The sequence below is a fragment of the Symphalangus syndactylus genome, chromosome 12, assembly GCF_028878055.3.
Source record: "Symphalangus syndactylus isolate Jambi chromosome 12, NHGRI_mSymSyn1-v2.1_pri, whole genome shotgun sequence".
Lineage (NCBI taxonomy): Eukaryota > Metazoa > Chordata > Mammalia > Primates > Hylobatidae > Symphalangus > Symphalangus syndactylus.
In genome coordinates this window covers 38,749,467-38,767,867 of record NC_072441.2, presented here as the reverse complement: position 1 = coordinate 38,767,867, position 18,401 = coordinate 38,749,467, and the positions used below count along the sequence as shown (strand labels likewise).

The following is an 18,401-nucleotide window of genomic DNA, read 5'->3' as shown; positions in this document are numbered from 1 at the left end:
CAATGTAGTGAGACCCCGACTCTTAAAAATAAAATAAAAGCTAGGGACAGAAGAATGGACTAAAATTGAGGAAGGCTGTGAATGGAGGCTAAAGATGAACATAAAGATTCAGCTCTGCAAAGATTGGATTTTGTACCCCCTGTCTGGTGACCATGACAGATGACACCTGCTATCCCGATGCTGCTTCCTGCAGAGCACGGCTGTGGTCACTCTTCAACAAAGCAGTCCAGCAACCAGCACACATTTGATTCTCCTTTGAGTTTTTGACAGAGCCTCTAGCCTGAGCATCAGAACACCTAGGCTTTCATTTTGGACACTGCCATTAACCAAGTGTGTCCTGTGACCTCTCCTAAACCTCTTAGATGGACCAGATGACCTCTGAAACGTCTTCCAGTTCTAAAGTGATGTGGTTCTTTGGAGAGAGATGCTTGGTTGAACAGATGCAGAGTTAACCTTTACCTTCCTCTATTGCAATGAAGGAGGAAAATTGGCTGTTCTAGTAATTTATACGGCCCTTGTTAGCGAAGGGACACAGAGATTCTTTTTTTTTTTTCCAGAAACAAACCAATATATTTATTGAGTAAAACATAAATGTAACATATGTTATCCTTTTTTTTAAAATTTTACTTTAAATTTTGTGATAATGTGCTGAACGTGCAAGTTGCATAGGTATACATGCGCCATGGTGGTTTGCTGCACCTATCAACCCATCATCTAGGTTTTCAGCTCTGCATGCGTTAGGTATTTGTCCTAATGCTCTCCCTCCCCTTTCCTCCTACCCCCCAGCAAGTCCCGGTGTGCGATGTTCCCCTCCCTGGGGGCATGGAGGTTCTTAAGAGACAGGTGACTCCTCACAGTGTTTCCAAAAGCATCTGCTCAAACCTCAAACAGTGTACATTGCCCTTCTTTATTTATTTACTTATTTATTCTGAATGTTGGTACATAATCAGAATACCTTGCCTGTCTTAATTTTTCTTCCTCTTCTATGTTTCACTCAACATGTCTATAATCTATGGGCCTAGAACATAGAGTATTCCTATTGCTCCCAAAGATGTTAAATTATTGTGTCTTTTCTCTTTTCTTCTTTCCCTTTCTGTTACAGGAAAAGAAGTGATGATCACTTGATACCTATTAGCTAAAGTTCTTCTGCTAAAGATGATTAAAGTTCAGGCATCCTTATCCAGAGGCTGGGCAGAGGAACCCCAAATGACTTGGACCAGCAATTCCAAAATGACTCTCTTATTTAATTGTGGAGTGGGAAAGAGGACTCACAGTTAGCCAGCTGACCATGACTGAAGTTGCAGCTCTACTTTTTATAAACTTGAATGATAAAGAATAGACCATAGGCTACTACTGGGCATTAGTGCAATATAACAGCGATAATAAAATTCTCTGTTAGTCTGTTAATTTATGACATGATCTCGGAATGGAAAAAGATCACATTTCAGAGTGTGCAAAATAATAGTCTTTAAAGCCATGTAATTAAATATGTGTGTTTATTGTCAAATAAGGATTTGTTTTAAAGGTGATTCTTGGGTTTGAAGACATTTGTTAACTCATGGTCTGTGCAGAAATGAAGTTGGTTGCAATACCAATCTAGAGAGTCCAAGCTGGCAAACTATTAAGCCATTTAAAGATCACCCTTGGCCCGGCACAGTGGCTCACACCTGTAATCCCAGCACTTCGGGAGGCCTAGGCAGGCAGACTGAGCTCAGGAGCTTGAGACCAGCCTGGGCAACATGGCAAAAACCCATCTCTACAAAAAGTACAAAAATTAGTCGGGCGTGATGGCAGGCATCTGTAGTCCCAGCTACTTGGGAAGCTGAAGTGGGAGGATCACCTGAGCTCTGGAGGTGGAGGCTGCCATGAGCCGTGATCGTGCCACTACACTCCAGCCTGGGTGACAGAGTGAGATCCTGTCTCAAAAAAAAAAAAAAAAAAAAGATCACCCTTAAATCAACAAAAAGACCTCATGCTCATGCAGTGGACATTTCTTGGCCTGTTTTCCTGTGGGTTTTCGTCTGCATGATATGAAGCAACTGTTGGCATAGCCAGTGGGATGAATAAGAAATGGAATCATTTGGCTGCCTCGTCACTTGTGCTACTGGTCGGTTGTACACACATGACATGTGGAAGTGACCTGTAGCAGTGGTCACTCATTTTAACAATTGAACTCCGCTGGGTTGGGTATTTACCTTTGTCTAGCAAAGAAATATGGTATATTTTCTCTAAATAAATTTATTTTTATCATTCCATATGGCACTCTTACTATTTTATGCACTGTCTCTAAACAACTACCTACTGAAACATTCAGATCACATCTCTCTTAACCACTTGGTCTCCAAAAGGGATTTCCCAATTTCTTAAAAGCAGTGAAGGACATACAGGGGCTAAGATATAGAAGTTATCCAATAAATATTTATGATGATAGCTTGAGAGATGAAGATCACTTCATGCATAGACTTATTTCATACCTGAGCTATCTCAGTGGCCAACTATTTTAAAGTTATTGGTGAAGAGGAGAATTGGAATTCAACAGGACCCTCCTTCCAGGGCTCTTCCTCTTTCTCCTTGGCCTCAGTCGTCCTCCCCACAATCCCCTACCCAATTTTCCTTCTCATGTCACCTTCCCCCTCCTTGCTCTGACCCCGTCTTCATATGCCTGCACCAACTCTAGGCAGGGAAAATCGTGCAGTTAATACCATTAAAGTTTATAAGAGAGTAGATGACTCATGTCTACACACAGAATACTTTGCTAAAATTATTTTAAACTTTCTTTTGTACAAAATATGTGAAGAGTTATGTTTGATTTTTAAGCTAAGGCACCATTAAACTGGTGGTTCTGGGGTCATTTGCCTGACCCAAGAATCAGGTATGTAATTGGACCACTTGTTAACTTCTGAGTATATTGTCATATACTTAGTTTTGTCTCTGAAAAGAATTGCTATTTTTTTTCTTTTTCTTTCTTTTTTTTTTTTTTTTTAGACAGAGCCTTGCCCTGCTGCCAGGCTGGAGTGCAGTGTCATGATCTTGGCTCACTGCATCCTTTGCCTCCCAGGTTCAAGCGATTCCCCTGCCTCAGCCTCCTGAGTAGCTGGGACTACAGGCATGCACCACCACACCTGGCTAATTTTTTGTATTTTTTTAGTAGAGATAGGGTTTCACCATATTGGCTAGGATGGTCTTGATCTCCTGACCTCGTGTCTGCCCACCTTGGCCTGCCAAAGTGTTGGGATTACAGGCGTGAGCCACCACGCCCGGCCCAAGAATTGCTATTAACATGGTGAAACCCTGTCTCTACTGAAAATACAAAAATTAGCTGGGCGTGGTGGCTGGCGCCTGTATTCCGAGATACTCAGGAGGCTGAAGCAGGAGAATCGCTTGAATCCGGGAGGCGGAAGTTGCAGTGAGCCAAGATTCTGCCACTGCACTCTAGTCTGGGTGAAAAAGTGAGACTCTGTCTCAAAAAAAAAAAAAAGCCTTTCATTTATTCTGCAGCTGTGACTGCCATTTGAATAGAAGATTAATGATGGGTTTTCATGCTCATATTATTCTTCTATTGGCTTTCATGTTTTATTTCTTTTCCCTCCAGCTGGACAAAACAGTTTTAGAAAGAAAAATGTTTTTCAGGGTTAGCTCACATCTACAGAAACATTGTTTTCTCCCTTTTTAATAATGTTAAACAATTGTCACTTTATCAACTGTATTGTCTATTTGGATTTTATTGAACAATGTTGTCTCATAATTCTGCTAATAGATGCATCTGGGGTAAATCATTTTATCTCTTATCATAGGCCTCCACTTAGAGGGTTCCCTGTGAAAGTTAGGAGACACATTCTTTCTGCCTGCTGGTTTCATTCTGGGATCCCCAACCCTTGAATTTAACTCCTTGGCTTGTGGTGACACAGTCAAAACCATATACAACATCTTAAAGCTTTTTCACTTGGGCTGGTAGGAGAGAGTGTGGGCATAAGAGCCATCTAGACAGACTTGAGTTAAAATTCCAGCTTAACCTAACTTTAACGCCCTGAACAAGTTACTTTCTTCCTCTAAGTGATGATAAACCTCAATGAAGACTGGCACTTAAGTCACATAATTTATGCAGAGCCTGGTATTGAATTCATTCCTGAGCTGTTATTTCCCTTTGATTCTCTAACATGTTTGCAATAGTTTCCGTGGGACCATGGAATAATGCAGACATGACTTTGCTTCTGCAACCTGTCTGCCTCAGCTGTCCTCTTCCTACTGCTACCTGAGTCTCCTTGGACGGGTCACGCCATGCATAGATTTCCTCATCCATAAAATGGGGTGATTATGAGGATTGAATGAGTCAAACATAAAGTGCACAGAATAGGGCGTGACTCCTAAGTGCTCAATGACTATTAGCTGTTCAAAAAAAAATGTCTCACTAACATGGTCTACAAATGTACAAATCTATTCATCTGGGCCAGCCAGGAAGATTTTTATTTTATAATGTGCTCACCACACACTTCTGGTGGACTTTGTTCTAGTTAGAACTTTAAGTGTGCAAAAGTCCCCCATCCAGCCCTGTCCTGGAGACAATGATCAGTTCAGCCCTAAGAAGCTCACACCTAGCCACAGAGGAGCAGCAAGGAGAAGCAGCCTAAATGGCTGGGGCACAGCTGTCAGTCCTGATGGAAGAGAAAAGGTCCAGAAGGTGCACAAGCTGTCACAAAGCCTCAGTCCTTCACCCTGGGTGAGACCCTCAGTCCTCTACTAGCTCTACCCCCTTAACCAAACTTGTCAGAATGTATAAAATTCAGGCCCACTTCCTTCTCAACCCATTGCTGATTCGAAGTGGTGAATGCAGAAGAGTGAGAGAGGGTAGTCAGGAAAAGCTCTTCGTGCGATTCAAGGCACTGTCCCCCACACCTGCTGAGGACCTACACTCCAACAATTGTAAAAAGGGTACACTGATCCAGTGGAAGACCACGCTTGGAATCGTGAGTTTATGAAAAGCACAATAGCCCAGCCTTTTGATCTAGGGGTAGCCAGTCGCCCTCTTGTCCCTGTGGACCTTCATGTAAAAATGGCCCAGCACTGGCTGGGTGCAGAGGCTCACGCCTGTAATCCCAGCACTTTGGGAGGCCGAGGCGGGTGGATCACAAGGTCAGGAGATCGAGACCATCCTGGCTAACACAGTGAAACCCCGTCTCTACTAAAAATACAAAAAAATTAGCCAGGCATGGTGGAGGGCACCTGTAGTCCCAGCTACTCAGGAGGCTGAGGCAGGAGAATGGTGTGAACCCAGGAGGCGGAGCTTGCAGTGAGCCGAGATTGTGCCACTGCACTCCAGCCTGGCAACAGAGCGAGACTCTGTCTCAAAAAAAAAAAAAATATATATATATATATATATATATATATATATATATATACACACACATGTATATGTGTGTATATATATATACACACACACACACACATATGTATATATAGCCCAGCACTGTATTGATGTTCAGGGGCCTTTCTAAAGTCATGGGAAAGGTATATTCAATAAACTACCACCATGGTCTTGACCACAGAGTTGTTTCTTCACAATATCAAGAGCTGTGATGCTTACAGGTACGATTCCAGATACCTGAAGAATTCACTTATGACAGCCACATATTGCAGTAACATTAGATGAATAGACCTCATTTTACTGCTAATCAGCTCCATCTTTATTTTCTTGTAACTTGGGCAAATTTTATTTTGCTTTGCTTCACTTGAAGTTTGAACATTTTAACCACGTAGTCCCTCCTTGTTCACAGAGAATATGTTTCAGGACCCGCAGTACAGGCCTGAAACCCTAAACAGTACTGAATCCTGTAAAGATTGAGCATCCCTAATTCGAAAATCCAAAAGCTGAAATGCTCCAAAATCTGAAACTTTTGCTGACATGACTCCACAAGTGGAAAGCTTCACAGCTGACCTCATATGATGGGTCACAGTCAAAACTTTGTTTCATACATGAAATTATTTAAAATATTGTATGAAATTACCTTTAAGCTATGTATATAAGGTATATATGAAACATAAATGAATTTCATGTTTAGACTTGGATTCCACCCCCAAGATATCTCATTATGTATATGTTAATATTCCAAAAGCTGAAAAAATCCAAAAGCTGAAACACTCCTGTTCCCAAGCATTCTGGATAAGGGATACTCATCCTTTATATATTATGTTTTTTCCTATACATACATACCTACGATAAAGTGTAATTTATAAATTAGGCACAGTAAGAGATTAACAACAATAACAATAAAATAGAACAATTACAATAACAATATACTGTATTAACAATGATAAAATAGAACAATTATAATAACAATATACTGTATTAATAAAATAGAACAATTATAACACTATACTGTAATAAAAGTTATAAGAATGTGGTCTCACAAAATATCTTACTATACTGTATTCACCCTTCTTATGATGTGAAATGATAAAATGTGTATGTGATGAAGTGAGGTGAGTGACACAGGCACTGTGATATAACGATAGGCCACTACTGACCTTCCAGTGATACATCAGAAGGGGGTCCCGGATCACTGAGCCATGGTGACGTCAATGGTTAGATATCAGGAGCAGACAATGTTGATGACTAATGGATGAGGAGCATCTCAGCATGGACACACTGGGCAAAGGGAGGATGCACGTGCCAGGATGGATGGGATGGGACAGCAGGAGATTTCATCACACCACTCCGAATGGCAAGCAATTTAAAGCTTATCAAGTGTTTATTTCTGGAATTTTCCATTCGATATTTTCAGACCATGGTTGATCTCTAGTAACTGAAACCACAGAAAGTGGATAAGGGTAGCCTACTATATTGCAATGAGGTTGAGTCTTTCTCTACCAAATATCTAGAATTTCACACAGTTTGTAAAGCATGCATGAGGAGTGATGAGGACCTTACAGGCTAAACCCTAAGCACAGCATTCTGGTATCAGGAACTTGAGGAAGGACAATAGGCACAGGAACAAGAAACTGCTGCTCCTGTGTCTTGATGCAGGTGCTAACTGAGCACCTCTGCTTTTCCTTCCTACACTTGAGATGTTCCAGGCTCTGGATACTGCTGACATGCAGGGCCAGCTTTGTGGCTGTGTAATCCGTGCATTCTCAAAGAATCTTGTGCTTGGCTTAATGGTCCTCCATCAGTCTTGAAATTCTTAATATTTCTTGAACAAGGGACCCCACATTTTCATTTTTCAGTGGGCCCCACAAGTTACGTAGCGAATCTTGATGATAGGATTATATAACTCAGTGATTAAAGCACGGTTTTTAAAGAAAAGGCTAGGAACCCAGGAATGTACTTTTAAATTTAATAAATTTAATAAAAGAAAAGCATGAATTTGAGTTGGAATTGCTTTTTTAAAAAACAGACTCTTTTTTAGAGCAATTTTTGGTTTACAGCAAAATTGAGAGGCAGGTACAGAGAGTTCTCATATCCCTCCTGCCCACACATGTGCACAGACTTTGCCATTACCAACATCCCACACCAGAGTGGTATATGAGCTACAATCCAACCAATGAATGCTGCATTGGCACATCATTACCACCCAAAGTCCATAGTTTACATTGTGGTCATTCTTGGTGTTGCACACTCTGAATTTGGACAAATGTATAGCATGTATCCACCATTATAGTATCATACAGAGTAGCTTCACTGCCCTAAAAATCCTCTCCTCTGCCTAGCCATTCGTCCCTCACCACCACCCCACACCTGAACTCTTGGCACCCACTGGTCTTTTTACTGTCCCCATAGTTTTTCCTTTTCCAGAATGTCATATAGTTGAAATCCTATAGTATGTCGCCTCTCCAGAGTGGCTTCTTTCACTTAGTGATACACATTTAAGTTTCTGCCACGTCTTTTCATGGATTTGCTTTTCAACAGGCATTTGGGTACAACATTTTCCTCTGTCTTCACAAATAAGTGGCTGTGGAGCCACTTTTTGCCTTACAAAGATGGAGATTAAACTTCTGTGTTTGGTGATATTGATCAAGGTTCCCACATTGTGCCTGCAGGCTGGGTGCTGAGCTGCTCTCCTTTGTCCCACGCCCCACCCTCCATCAGTGAAAAGCCTCATTTTCTGGCTTTCCATTTAATGTTTTACCCTTAACTGAGACTTGGTTTAGAGTGATTCACATTCTGAACTCAAGCGTGTTTTGCCCAGTTGCCATATGACCTCCAGCCTTGTTAGGAAAAACAATACAACTCATGATTGTTTTACTATGGGCTCATTTACAGCAAGTGCTACTGCAAACCAGTGCATGAAAAAGATGGCAAACATTTCTCTTGCCATCTGTCTCTGCCAGAGAACCAGGGAGTGAATAGGAAGCTAAACGAATTACAGACAAGCATTTCCACACCACCTTACATAACAAGGACAGCAAAACTTTGACTTCTTAAAAACATCCGGAGCTGTTGGCTATGGTGAATGGGGGAGACAATTTATTAGGATGATGTATGTTTCTTAGTTTCTAATGATACATAAATTATCCCATGAGCCATGATACATATGGCTTAAAGAGAATTTTAAATGAAAGCAATTTTTTTTCTAGCACCACTAATTGCCTAGCAGCAGTAAATTACTCATCTCCCAAGGCCTATGGGCTGTGGTCATTACTCTCTCCTTGAGGTTGAGTGGATGTCCCCCAAGAGGAACGTTTGCTCTGGAAAAATGAATTTACATCCTCACTGTGAGCCCGCTATGCTAGGTCTACAGAGGGAGCAGGTATTAATCATGCGTTTCGGACGTAGCACTGTGTTTGTGCCCTTCTACATGTGTTATTTATGATAGCAGGACAGTGGGTTGAGTCTTAGCTCTTGGTTTGCCTTTGGGGGAAAATCAGAGTGCTGCTATCAATAATTAATTTCCTCTGGCTGATTGGGGGACAGGGAGGCATGGTTTGAAAGATAGACTTAGCTAATAAGCATGGACGTTTCCTAGGTGACAAGTTAAACAAGGGAAGTGATAAGCATCATTAGTTTTGGGAAACACTAGATAACTACATGATATGTAGAAGGAAAATGATAGTGCTATCAAAGACCATTAATTCAGCATATTTTTGTTGATTTCCACTACTGTGATAAGTACTAAGGATGCAAGGAATGAATGAGAAGATTCCTGCCCTCACCAAGTTTAGTGTCTAGTGGGCAAGAGAATCACAGAAAAAAACAAAGATAATACAAGGTCAGCCCAAGGTACTATATGAGAGCAGAATGGAGATAGCTTCTGCCTGCCTGTTGAGGAGACTGGACAATGCTAAAGCTTAGATGTGAAGAATATGTTGTATTTGACCAGATGGCCATGGTGTGGGATGGAGAAAGGGCTTTCTGGATGAAGGTAACAATGGCAAACGCCTGGACATCAGAGAGAGAACCCGGTCAGTTAGGAAAACGATGCTTTGGCGTGGTCAACATATAGGCTGTATACAGGGGAAATGATAGAAGACAGGACTACAGAAGGGACGAGGCAAGGCCACAGGAGTATGTACGCCACGGGAGGGAGGGCTTTAGACCTAAGAACTGCATGAACTGTGGAGGGGGCAGAGGGCAGAACTGTGGAGGATGGGTTGAGGTGGAGGGCGGCAAGCAGGGGAATCAGTCACAAAGCTGCTGCAGTCATCCAGATTAAAGAGGGAGAGCGAAATGCCATTACCCTGTAATTAAACACAATCACAAACATAACGAGAAATTTGCCTTAAAATTCTCTCTCAGAAATACACTAGATTGGTGTGTGTGCGTATATATATATATATATATATAATATGTATTATATATCATATGTGTATGTATTGTATATATATATATGTGTGTATATACGTGTGTGTGTGTATATATATATATATATATGTTTTATCTATCTGTATATACTATTATCCCCTGAAAGCCATGGAGGATTGATTCCAGGACACCTGTGGAAACCAAAATCCATGAATATTTAAGTCCCTAATATAAAATATTTGCACCTAACCTACACATATTTTCTCATATACTTTAAACCATCCCTAGATGACTTATAATACCTAATATAATGTAAATGTTAAGTAAATAGTTGTTATACTGTATTTAGGGAATAATGACAAGGAAAAAAAGTCTGTATATGTTTGGTACAGATGCAACCATCCATTTTTTCTGTTGGGTGAATCCACAGATAAGGAACCCATGGATCTGGAGGATCAACTGTATATTTTTATTTCTCACAAGACTTTTCTGCTAATTACCCTGTCATTTTCTTAAGGGTTCATGCTTTTGAACTATGCATTTGGAGGGGAGGGTCTCCTTTCATAGCTTCTATTATTGAGAAATATATATTTGTTAGGATGAATGGGTTGAATGCATATTTCCATCACATGCATATTGCTGCTTCTCACAATTTTAAGAAAAGAAGCATATCCAAGACTTTCTGTTTCTGCATCATCCCTTCCCCATTACCCCTATACCCACACACTCCGAGATGCTCTGACCTTGGCCAGCAGCAGCTTTGTGTCTATTAAGGTGTCAAGACTTGGTGTAACCGCTAACAAAATCTGTATTCTGTATTCTGATGCTTACAAACTGCATAGGGACTTTATAAGGACTCCATCCTACCCTCAGCCTCCCACCTGTGACCACAATCAAGATTTGGGAGTGGGATCACAAAGGTTTAGAGCCTAATGAGGCTGCCTGGGAAAGGATGGTGTTGCAAGTAAATGCCAGGAGGTGCTTTGCCTCTGCTTCCCTTAGGCTAGGGCGGTGTGTGGGGGTGGGCGTGAGGAGACTGAAGGGGAGGGGAAGGGAGAGTGAACGGAAAAAAAGTGACTAGAAAAAAATACAAATAAATATTGATCTGATCTCAGAAGTCAAGAAGGGCTTTCTGAGTTTAAAGCTGCACAGGCTGGACATGGTGGCTCATGCCTGTAATCCCAGCACTTTGGGAGGCTGAGGCAGGTGGATCACCTGAGGTCAAGAGTTCGAGACCAGCCTGGCCAACATGGCGAAACCCTGTCTCTACTAAAAATACAAAAAAATTAGCCGGGCATGATGACGGGAGCCTATAATCCCAGATACTCGGACGGTGAGGCAGGAGAATCGCATGAACCAGGGAGGCAGAGGTTGCAGTGAGCTGAGATGGCTCCACTGCACTCCGGCCTGGGGGATGGGTGAGACTCCATCTCCAAAAAAAAAGAAAGCTACACAAAACCATAAAATAACCATATATATTTTATAATATAAAAACAAAACATTTTAGAAAAGTAAGAATGTAAACACAATTTAAAAAGCACACTGAGAGGCTGGGTGTAGTATTTCATGCCTGTAATCCTAGCACTTTGGGAGGCTGAGGCAGGAGGATCACTTGAACTCATGAGCTCGAGACCACCCTAGGCAAGATGGTGAGGCTCCTTCTCTACAAAAAAAAAAAAAAAATAGAAATTAGCCAGGCATTGTGGCCCACACCTGTAATCTCAGCTACTGAGAGCTATGACCATGCCACTGAACTCCAGCCTGGGTGACAGGGTGAGATCTCGTCTCTTAAAATAAATTCATACATAAAACCAAAAAGCACACCAAGGAAAAAACCACTGCAGCATATATGGCTGGCTTCATATGCTTACTGTATTACTAGGCCAAGCACGGTGGCTCACGCCTGTAATCCCAGACTTTGGGAGGCCAAGGCGGGCAGATCACGAGGTCAGGAGTTCAAGACCAGCCTGGCCAACATGTTGAAACCCCTTCTCTACTAAAAATACAACAATTAGCCGGGTGTGGTTGTGGGCACCTGTAATCTCAGCTACTTGGGAGGCTGAGGCAGGAGAATTGCTTGAACCTGGGAGGCGGAGGTTGCAGTGAGCCGAGATCATGCCACTACACTCCAGCCTAAGTGACAAAGCAAGACTCTGTCTTGAAAAAAAGAACCATTACTAATTCCTGGAGCCCCCTCCACAAGGACTGTTTTCTGTCTCTGTGTTTCATGTGCCTAGCAAGGTTCCTGGTGAATAGCAGGCAATCAACAAATAACATATTTTTAAAAAGCTATATTTGGTTGAATGCACACTATGTCCATCTATTGTTGCCACTCATCTCAGCAAACATACAGATTACATAACAGGATCTCCATTTTACCAAAGAGAAAATTGAGCACAGAGTAAGTAGAGAACCTGGATTCAAATCCAAAGCTTCTGACTCCAAAGCCTTCTCCATTTTTCCCTTTCCGCTGCCTGCCTTCCAAATGAATGCTTATTGAATAGAATTGAATGGCAGAAAAAAATGTTTAGCCTACTTAATGAGAAATGTGACTTCTATTTTCAAACAACACCTTGTTAAGCAACATTCCTTGAACTCAAATAACGCTGGTGTTCAATGGAAAATAATTTTTACCTTGGTGGGGGAGTTGAAAGCCCCATAGAAGCTCCCAGCTCTAACACTAAATTGCTTAGTGATTTAGACAAGTTGTTAAGCTGCTCCAAGTCTCAGAATCCTTATCTGTAACACAGGGACAATAAAATTGAGAGTGCAGAAAGGTTATGTAATTTGTCCAAGGTTACACAGTAGTAACCGCCTGAGTGGGCAGCTTGTCTTTGCAGCTGGGTAGTTCACAAGGTTGATGTAATATCTAGGAGTAAATGAATGTGAACAAGCTTTGAAAAGGATAAACTGGACACATTGGGTGAATGGAGAGAAAACTTAAAGTAATAAGCCTGTTTTTTGTGCAAGAATAATGAAAATTAGTTTGATATGAACATCTCAAATGTCTCGGTGTGTTCTTCTTGACCTACTATCTATTTTTAAATTTCTATAGCTGAAAATATACACTGGTAGCCGATTATCCCCTCCTTTCTGCCCCCTTTACAGTAAACCAGTGTGGCAGTACTGATTAATGAATCCAAGTCAGCTTGCCCACAATTATAATCTTATCTAACTAGCTTTTTTAAAAAAAGATAATTGCATCCACTGGGGTGGAGTTTCTGGCATGTGCAATAATGAATCACCAAATCATGATTTTTAAAAGATAGTTACCTCATAAAATCTGGACTCAGCACCTCTTTCATTTCACTGGCTAGAAGCCAAGAGAGTCCATGTTAATAATGTGTTTTAATACCACTCATGTACTTTTCATGCCTCGATGCAGTATTTGATCATTGATGAAATCAGCAGTTGGATATGCATCTCAATTACTGTACCTTTCAGAAGATGCCCTTCATATTCTCTAATTTACAGAATTTATTTTACTAAACTATTCAAGCGAAGGTTGCATACACTACTATGAAAGGGGTATAATACAAATATTATATGGCATAAAGGGCATAAAAGTTGCATAAATATGCAACTTCAGTGCATATTTCCTAAGAACAAGAATAATTTCTTATGTAATCACAACACAGTGTTCAAATTCAGGAAATTTAATATTGATGCAATGCTTTCATCAAATCTGCAGCCCATAATCCAGCTCATCAATTGTCCCAGCAATTCTCTTTATAGCATTCTTTCCCCTCTCACACAGGACCCAATCCAGGGTCTCTGTTGAATTTAGTTGTCGCACCTCTTTTGTTTCCTTTCATCTGGAACAGTCCCTCAGCCTTTGTCTTTCATGGCACTGAGATTTTTGAAGAATACTGCTCATTATTGTACGGATAGCCCCTTAATCTGGATTGGGGTTTCCTCATGATTAGATTCAGGATATGCATTTTCGGCAGGAATACCACAGAAGCAGTGTGGTGTCATATTACATCCAGAGATCCACGCATTGGTCTGCCTCTCATTAGTGACATTTATTTTCATCCCAGTCACAGTGCTGTCCGGCTTCTCCATTGCTGTGGTGGTTATAGAAATGCACCGCCCCGATCTCCTGTTGTGAGGAGCGTAATTGATACGATGTCTTGGCTGATGCATTCAGACTCCATCTGCATGGGGACCACGCTTCCCACTGATTTCTGGCCAGTGGCTCTATTAGTGTCCCAATTACTTTCTTTTATTTTGTTTTTGGTTTGTATTTTCTAACTCATGTCAGCCACCTCAAGAATTCAGAATAAGGCCTGGTGCAGTGGCTCATGCCTGTAATCCCAGAACTTTGTGAGGCTGAGGTGGGAGGATTGCTTGAGCTCTGGAGTTTTAGACTAGCCTGGGCAACAGGGCAAAACCCTGTCTCTATTAAAAATACAAAAATTAGCCAGCTGTGGTGGTACATGCCTGTAGTCCCAGCTACCTGGGGGCTGAGGTGCTAGGATGGCTTGAGCCGGGGAAGTAGAGGCTGCAGTGAGCTGAGATTGTGCCACTGCACTCCAGCCTGGGCAACAGAATGAGACCCTGTCTAAAACCATAGCAAGGCATGGCAAGACATTCTGGTCTCAGGCTTGTAAGAGCTCCAAAACCCATTACTAAGAAAAAACATTTTTTTACACTAAACACTTATACTAGTTTTTCTTCATTTTGGATATATATGTAGCATGTTCAGTGACAGAAAGGTGAATGGTGAGAACTCTTTACCATTACCATTTACTTATGTAAATGTATAAATGATGGTAGTTTTACTCTTAAAGGTTAGACAAAGTGTACGATAACAGATAAGTGAGATATTACAGGCATGTTTAAGAAGTGGTGGGTAAAGCTTTTAATACTAACAATCCATCATAGGAGCATGGGTTCAAAATAAGAATAACACCATACGTTTACATAGCACTAAAAGGTTTGTGAAGGGCTTTCACATATATTTAGTTTTATCCTCACAATAGCCCTGTGCTAGGTAGAGCAGGTATTGTTATCCCTACTTTATATATGGGACAATCATATTATTTCACAAACAGAAAAAGTAAAGAAAGAAAGCTAATCAAAATGCCAATGGATTATAAAATACGTATTTGAAATCTGGCATAAGAAACACCTACTCTGTTTCTGAAACTACCTACTCTTAAGCCTGGAAATTTTTCTTTTATAATATTTAATGTAATTGCTAATACACGAGAATCAGTGTTCTCAACCTGCAGAGAACCCTCACTTAAATCTGTAATTCCTTTTGCTGCTCTTTGCAATCAGGATTTAATAAATAAAATAACACAAGTACTGAACAGGAATCCTTTTCCTCTGACATTACTGAACATTTTAAGCAGCTTTTAGATTGCCATGGGGTTAATTTAAAAAGAAAGACGAGAACAAAACTTAGTAATTTTAGGTATGATTTACTTGGGAGGTGGGATAAGAAGATGTTGTTATTTTTTTCCCTAGTAAAAACACTTCTCTAAAGGTTGCAATGAAAGTTGTGAGAAAATGGTTTTATAGACAAAGTCTTGCTTTTTAACAAAGTAACTTTTTGAAGAATTATTCTGTTTGCGGTGACCCTCTTTGTCCAAATAACACATTTCTTCTTAAGATCTCTTTTGATGGATATTAATAGAGTCACACAGGCTTTCTTTTAGTTAGTATTTGTTTAGTATATATTTTTTATTATGATGATTTAAACGTATCTCATTCAAGTAGCATGTAACTGGATTTGTTGGTTTAATTGCAATATCTCTATTTGAACCCAGTTATTTATTTTGCTTACATTTATTGTGATTACTGATATATTTGGATTTATTTCTGTAATCGTAATTTGTGTTTTGCATAAAATATGATTTTTTTCTTATTTATTTTCCCCCATCCTTTCCTTCTATTGGATTAATGGAGTTTATTTCCTTCTATTCCTTTTCATTTAGTATTTACTCTTAACCTCTTTACTTTTTATCTGACTTAGAAAAATCCAAAATTAATAAAAAGTCTCTATGCTACTCTTTAATAATATAGGAACCCTAGACTTTATGCCTTAGCCCATCCCCAATCTCCGTTCACTCTCTATGTTTTCCTTGCCTAGTATTTTAGTTCCTTTTTTCATCTCCTTCCCTGATTAATTGTTATTTTTACTTATTGTCTGGTATAGACAATGATTATTTGAATTTACCTCTTTTATAGCTTATAAAAGCGAAAATTTTAAAACTCTAATTTACTCATGTTGGTACCACTTACAATAGGAAAAATGCTTTTTGCACACACTATTTCTTTTTGGGTTTGATATTATTCCTTCTTTAGTAGCTCTTTGAGGCTTAGTCTTCATCTCAAAATCCTTACTTAACCTTCAGTTTTCAATAATTCTTTAGCTGAAAATTAAGTTCTAGGTTGCCCAATATTTTCCTTCAACTCTTCGGTAATGATATTCCATATTCTACCTGGTCTCTTTTGAGAAGTCTGTTATGAGTCTAAGTAATTTGTCTTTTCTTACTGGTTGCTTTGAAGGCTTACTTATACTTCAGTGTATATGTGTGTTAAATTTAATTGTTTGAGATATTGTAGTTGTGCTTCTTGAATCTAAACATTCATGTCTTTCGTCAATTTGGAAAAATACCGAGTCATTTGTTTCAGAAAAATATTATTTCCTTTGGCCCATTCTCTCTTGTCTCCCTTTCTGAAACATGTTGACCTTCTCTTTATCTTTTCCATATCTCTTCATCTCTCTTTCATATTTTTCATCCCCTTTTCTCTCCAGTCTCATGAATTTCTTTAGATTTATATTTCAGTTCATTAACTCTCTGTTTTGGCTGTTTTTAAACTTTTAAGTTTTTTTTTATTTCAGTTACTCAATTTTTTATTTCTAGAAGTTCTTTTTGTTTCTTTTTGTTATCTTTATTTCTTCTAAAAAAATGGGATACATGTATGGAACGTGCAGGTTTGTTACACAGGTAGACGTGTGCCATGGTGGTTTGCTGCATCTATTGACTCGTCCTCTAAGTTCCCTCCCCTTACCCCCCCACCCCCCGACAGGCCCTGGTGTGTGTTGTTCCCTTCTCTGTGTCCATGTGTTATGAATGTTCAACTCCCACTTATGAGTGAGAACGTGCAGTGTTTGGTCTTCTGTTCTTGTGTTAGTTTGCTGAGGATGATGGGTTCCAGCTTCATCCATGTCCCTGCAAAGGGTCCTTTGCTTTCTTATATAAAATTAGAATCAGTTTGTCAATTTCTACAAAAAGGCCTGGTGGAGTTGTGATTAGACAGCGTTGATTCTACAGATTGAATTGGGGAGAATTAAAATCTTAACCCATCAACATGGTGTAGCTCTTTATGTATTAGCAGTCTGGATGACTTTTTATTTCATTTAGCTACTTTTTTACACAGGTAGAATTTCCTGCAGAATGTCAAACAGAAGGAGTAAAAATAAACATCCTGGCTTTGTTCCTGATCTTACATATAAAGTGTTCAATATTTTGCCATTAGCCATGCTGTTAGCACTAGGTCTTTTATAGATGGCCTTTATCAAACTGAGAGAAATTTCCTTTTACTTCTAATTTGCTAAGTTTTATTTTTTACTTTTTTGAGACAGAGTCTTGCTCTGTTGCCCAAGCTGGAATGCAATAGCGTGATCTTGGCTCACTGCAACCTCCGCCTCCTCAACCCAAGTGATCCTCCCACCTTACCCTCCTGAGTAGCTGGGACTACAGGCATGTGCCACCATACCACACCCGGCTAATTTTCTGTATGTTTTGTAGAGATGGGGTCTTGCCACGTTGCCCAGGCTGGTCTTGAACATCTGGACTCAAGCAATTCACCACCTCAGCCTCCCAAAGTGTTGGGATTATAGGTGTGAGCCACCATGTCCAGCTGGTATTTTTTTTTAAATCAAAAATGGGGCCAGACATGGCGGCTCACTCCTGTAATCCCAGCACTTTGGGAGGCTGAAGCAGGTGGATCATCTGATGTCAGAAGTTCAAGACCAGCCTGGCCAACAGGGTGAAACCCCATCTCTACTAAAAATACAAAAATTAGCCAGGCATGGTGGTGGGCGCCTGTCATCCCAGCTACTCAGGAGGCTGAGGCAGGAGAATCACTTGAACCTGGGAGGCAGAGGTTGCAGTGAGCCAAGATCTGCCACCGCGCTCCATCATGGGCGACAGACAAAAACAGTCTCAAAACAAAGCAAAACAAAAAACAAAAAAAACACAGATGCTAGCTTTTTGCCAACTGTATTTTCTGCGTAAATTGAAATTATGATATATTTTTATTCTTATTTTAATAATCTGGTGAATTACTGAACCTTGATTGATTTTGTTTTTTGTTTGTTTGTTTGTTTTTTTTTGAGACGGAGTCTCGCTCTGTCGCCCAGCCTGGAGTGCAGTGGCGCTATCTCGGCTCACTGCAAGCTCCGCCTCCCAGGTTCACGCCATTCTCCTGCCTCAGCCTCATGAGTAGCTGGGACTACAGGCGCCTGCCACCATGCCCGGCTAATTTTTTTGTATTTTTAGTAGAGACGGGGTTTCACCATGTTAGCCAGGATAGTCTCCATCTCCTGACCTCTTGATCCGCCCACCTTGGCCTCCCAAAGTGCTGGGATTACAGGCATGAGCTACCGTGCCTGGCCCTTTGATCGATTTTTAAAATGTTGAAACAA

At 40.4% G+C, this 18,401-nt stretch overlaps 1 protein-coding gene and 1 long non-coding RNA gene across 5 annotated transcripts in view; one reads left to right on the top strand and one right to left on the bottom strand.

Moving 5' to 3' along the window:
• MCOLN2 (mucolipin TRP cation channel 2) overlaps positions 1-2,255 on the top strand; it is an 82,691-nt gene extending 80,436 nt beyond the window's left edge. For all 4 annotated transcript variants that reach the window (XM_063624235.1, XM_063624234.1, XM_063624233.1 and 1 more), the window contains exon 14: positions 1,103-2,255. In XM_063624235.1, coding sequence (XP_063480305.1) covers positions 1,103-1,139 — 37 coding nt within the window. In that variant the 3' untranslated portion in view covers positions 1,140-2,255. The remainder of the gene's footprint in view (positions 1-1,102) is intronic.
• Positions 2,256-11,285: 9,030 nt separating this feature from the next.
• On the bottom strand, positions 11,286-13,217 carry LOC134734619 (uncharacterized). Its single transcript, XR_010117751.1, has 3 exons — positions 13,010-13,217; positions 12,371-12,475; positions 11,286-11,399 (listed from the first exon to the last, which is right to left on the bottom strand). It is a non-coding gene; the product is annotated as an uncharacterized lncRNA (long non-coding RNA).
• Between the last annotated feature and the right edge of the window lie 5,184 nt (positions 13,218-18,401).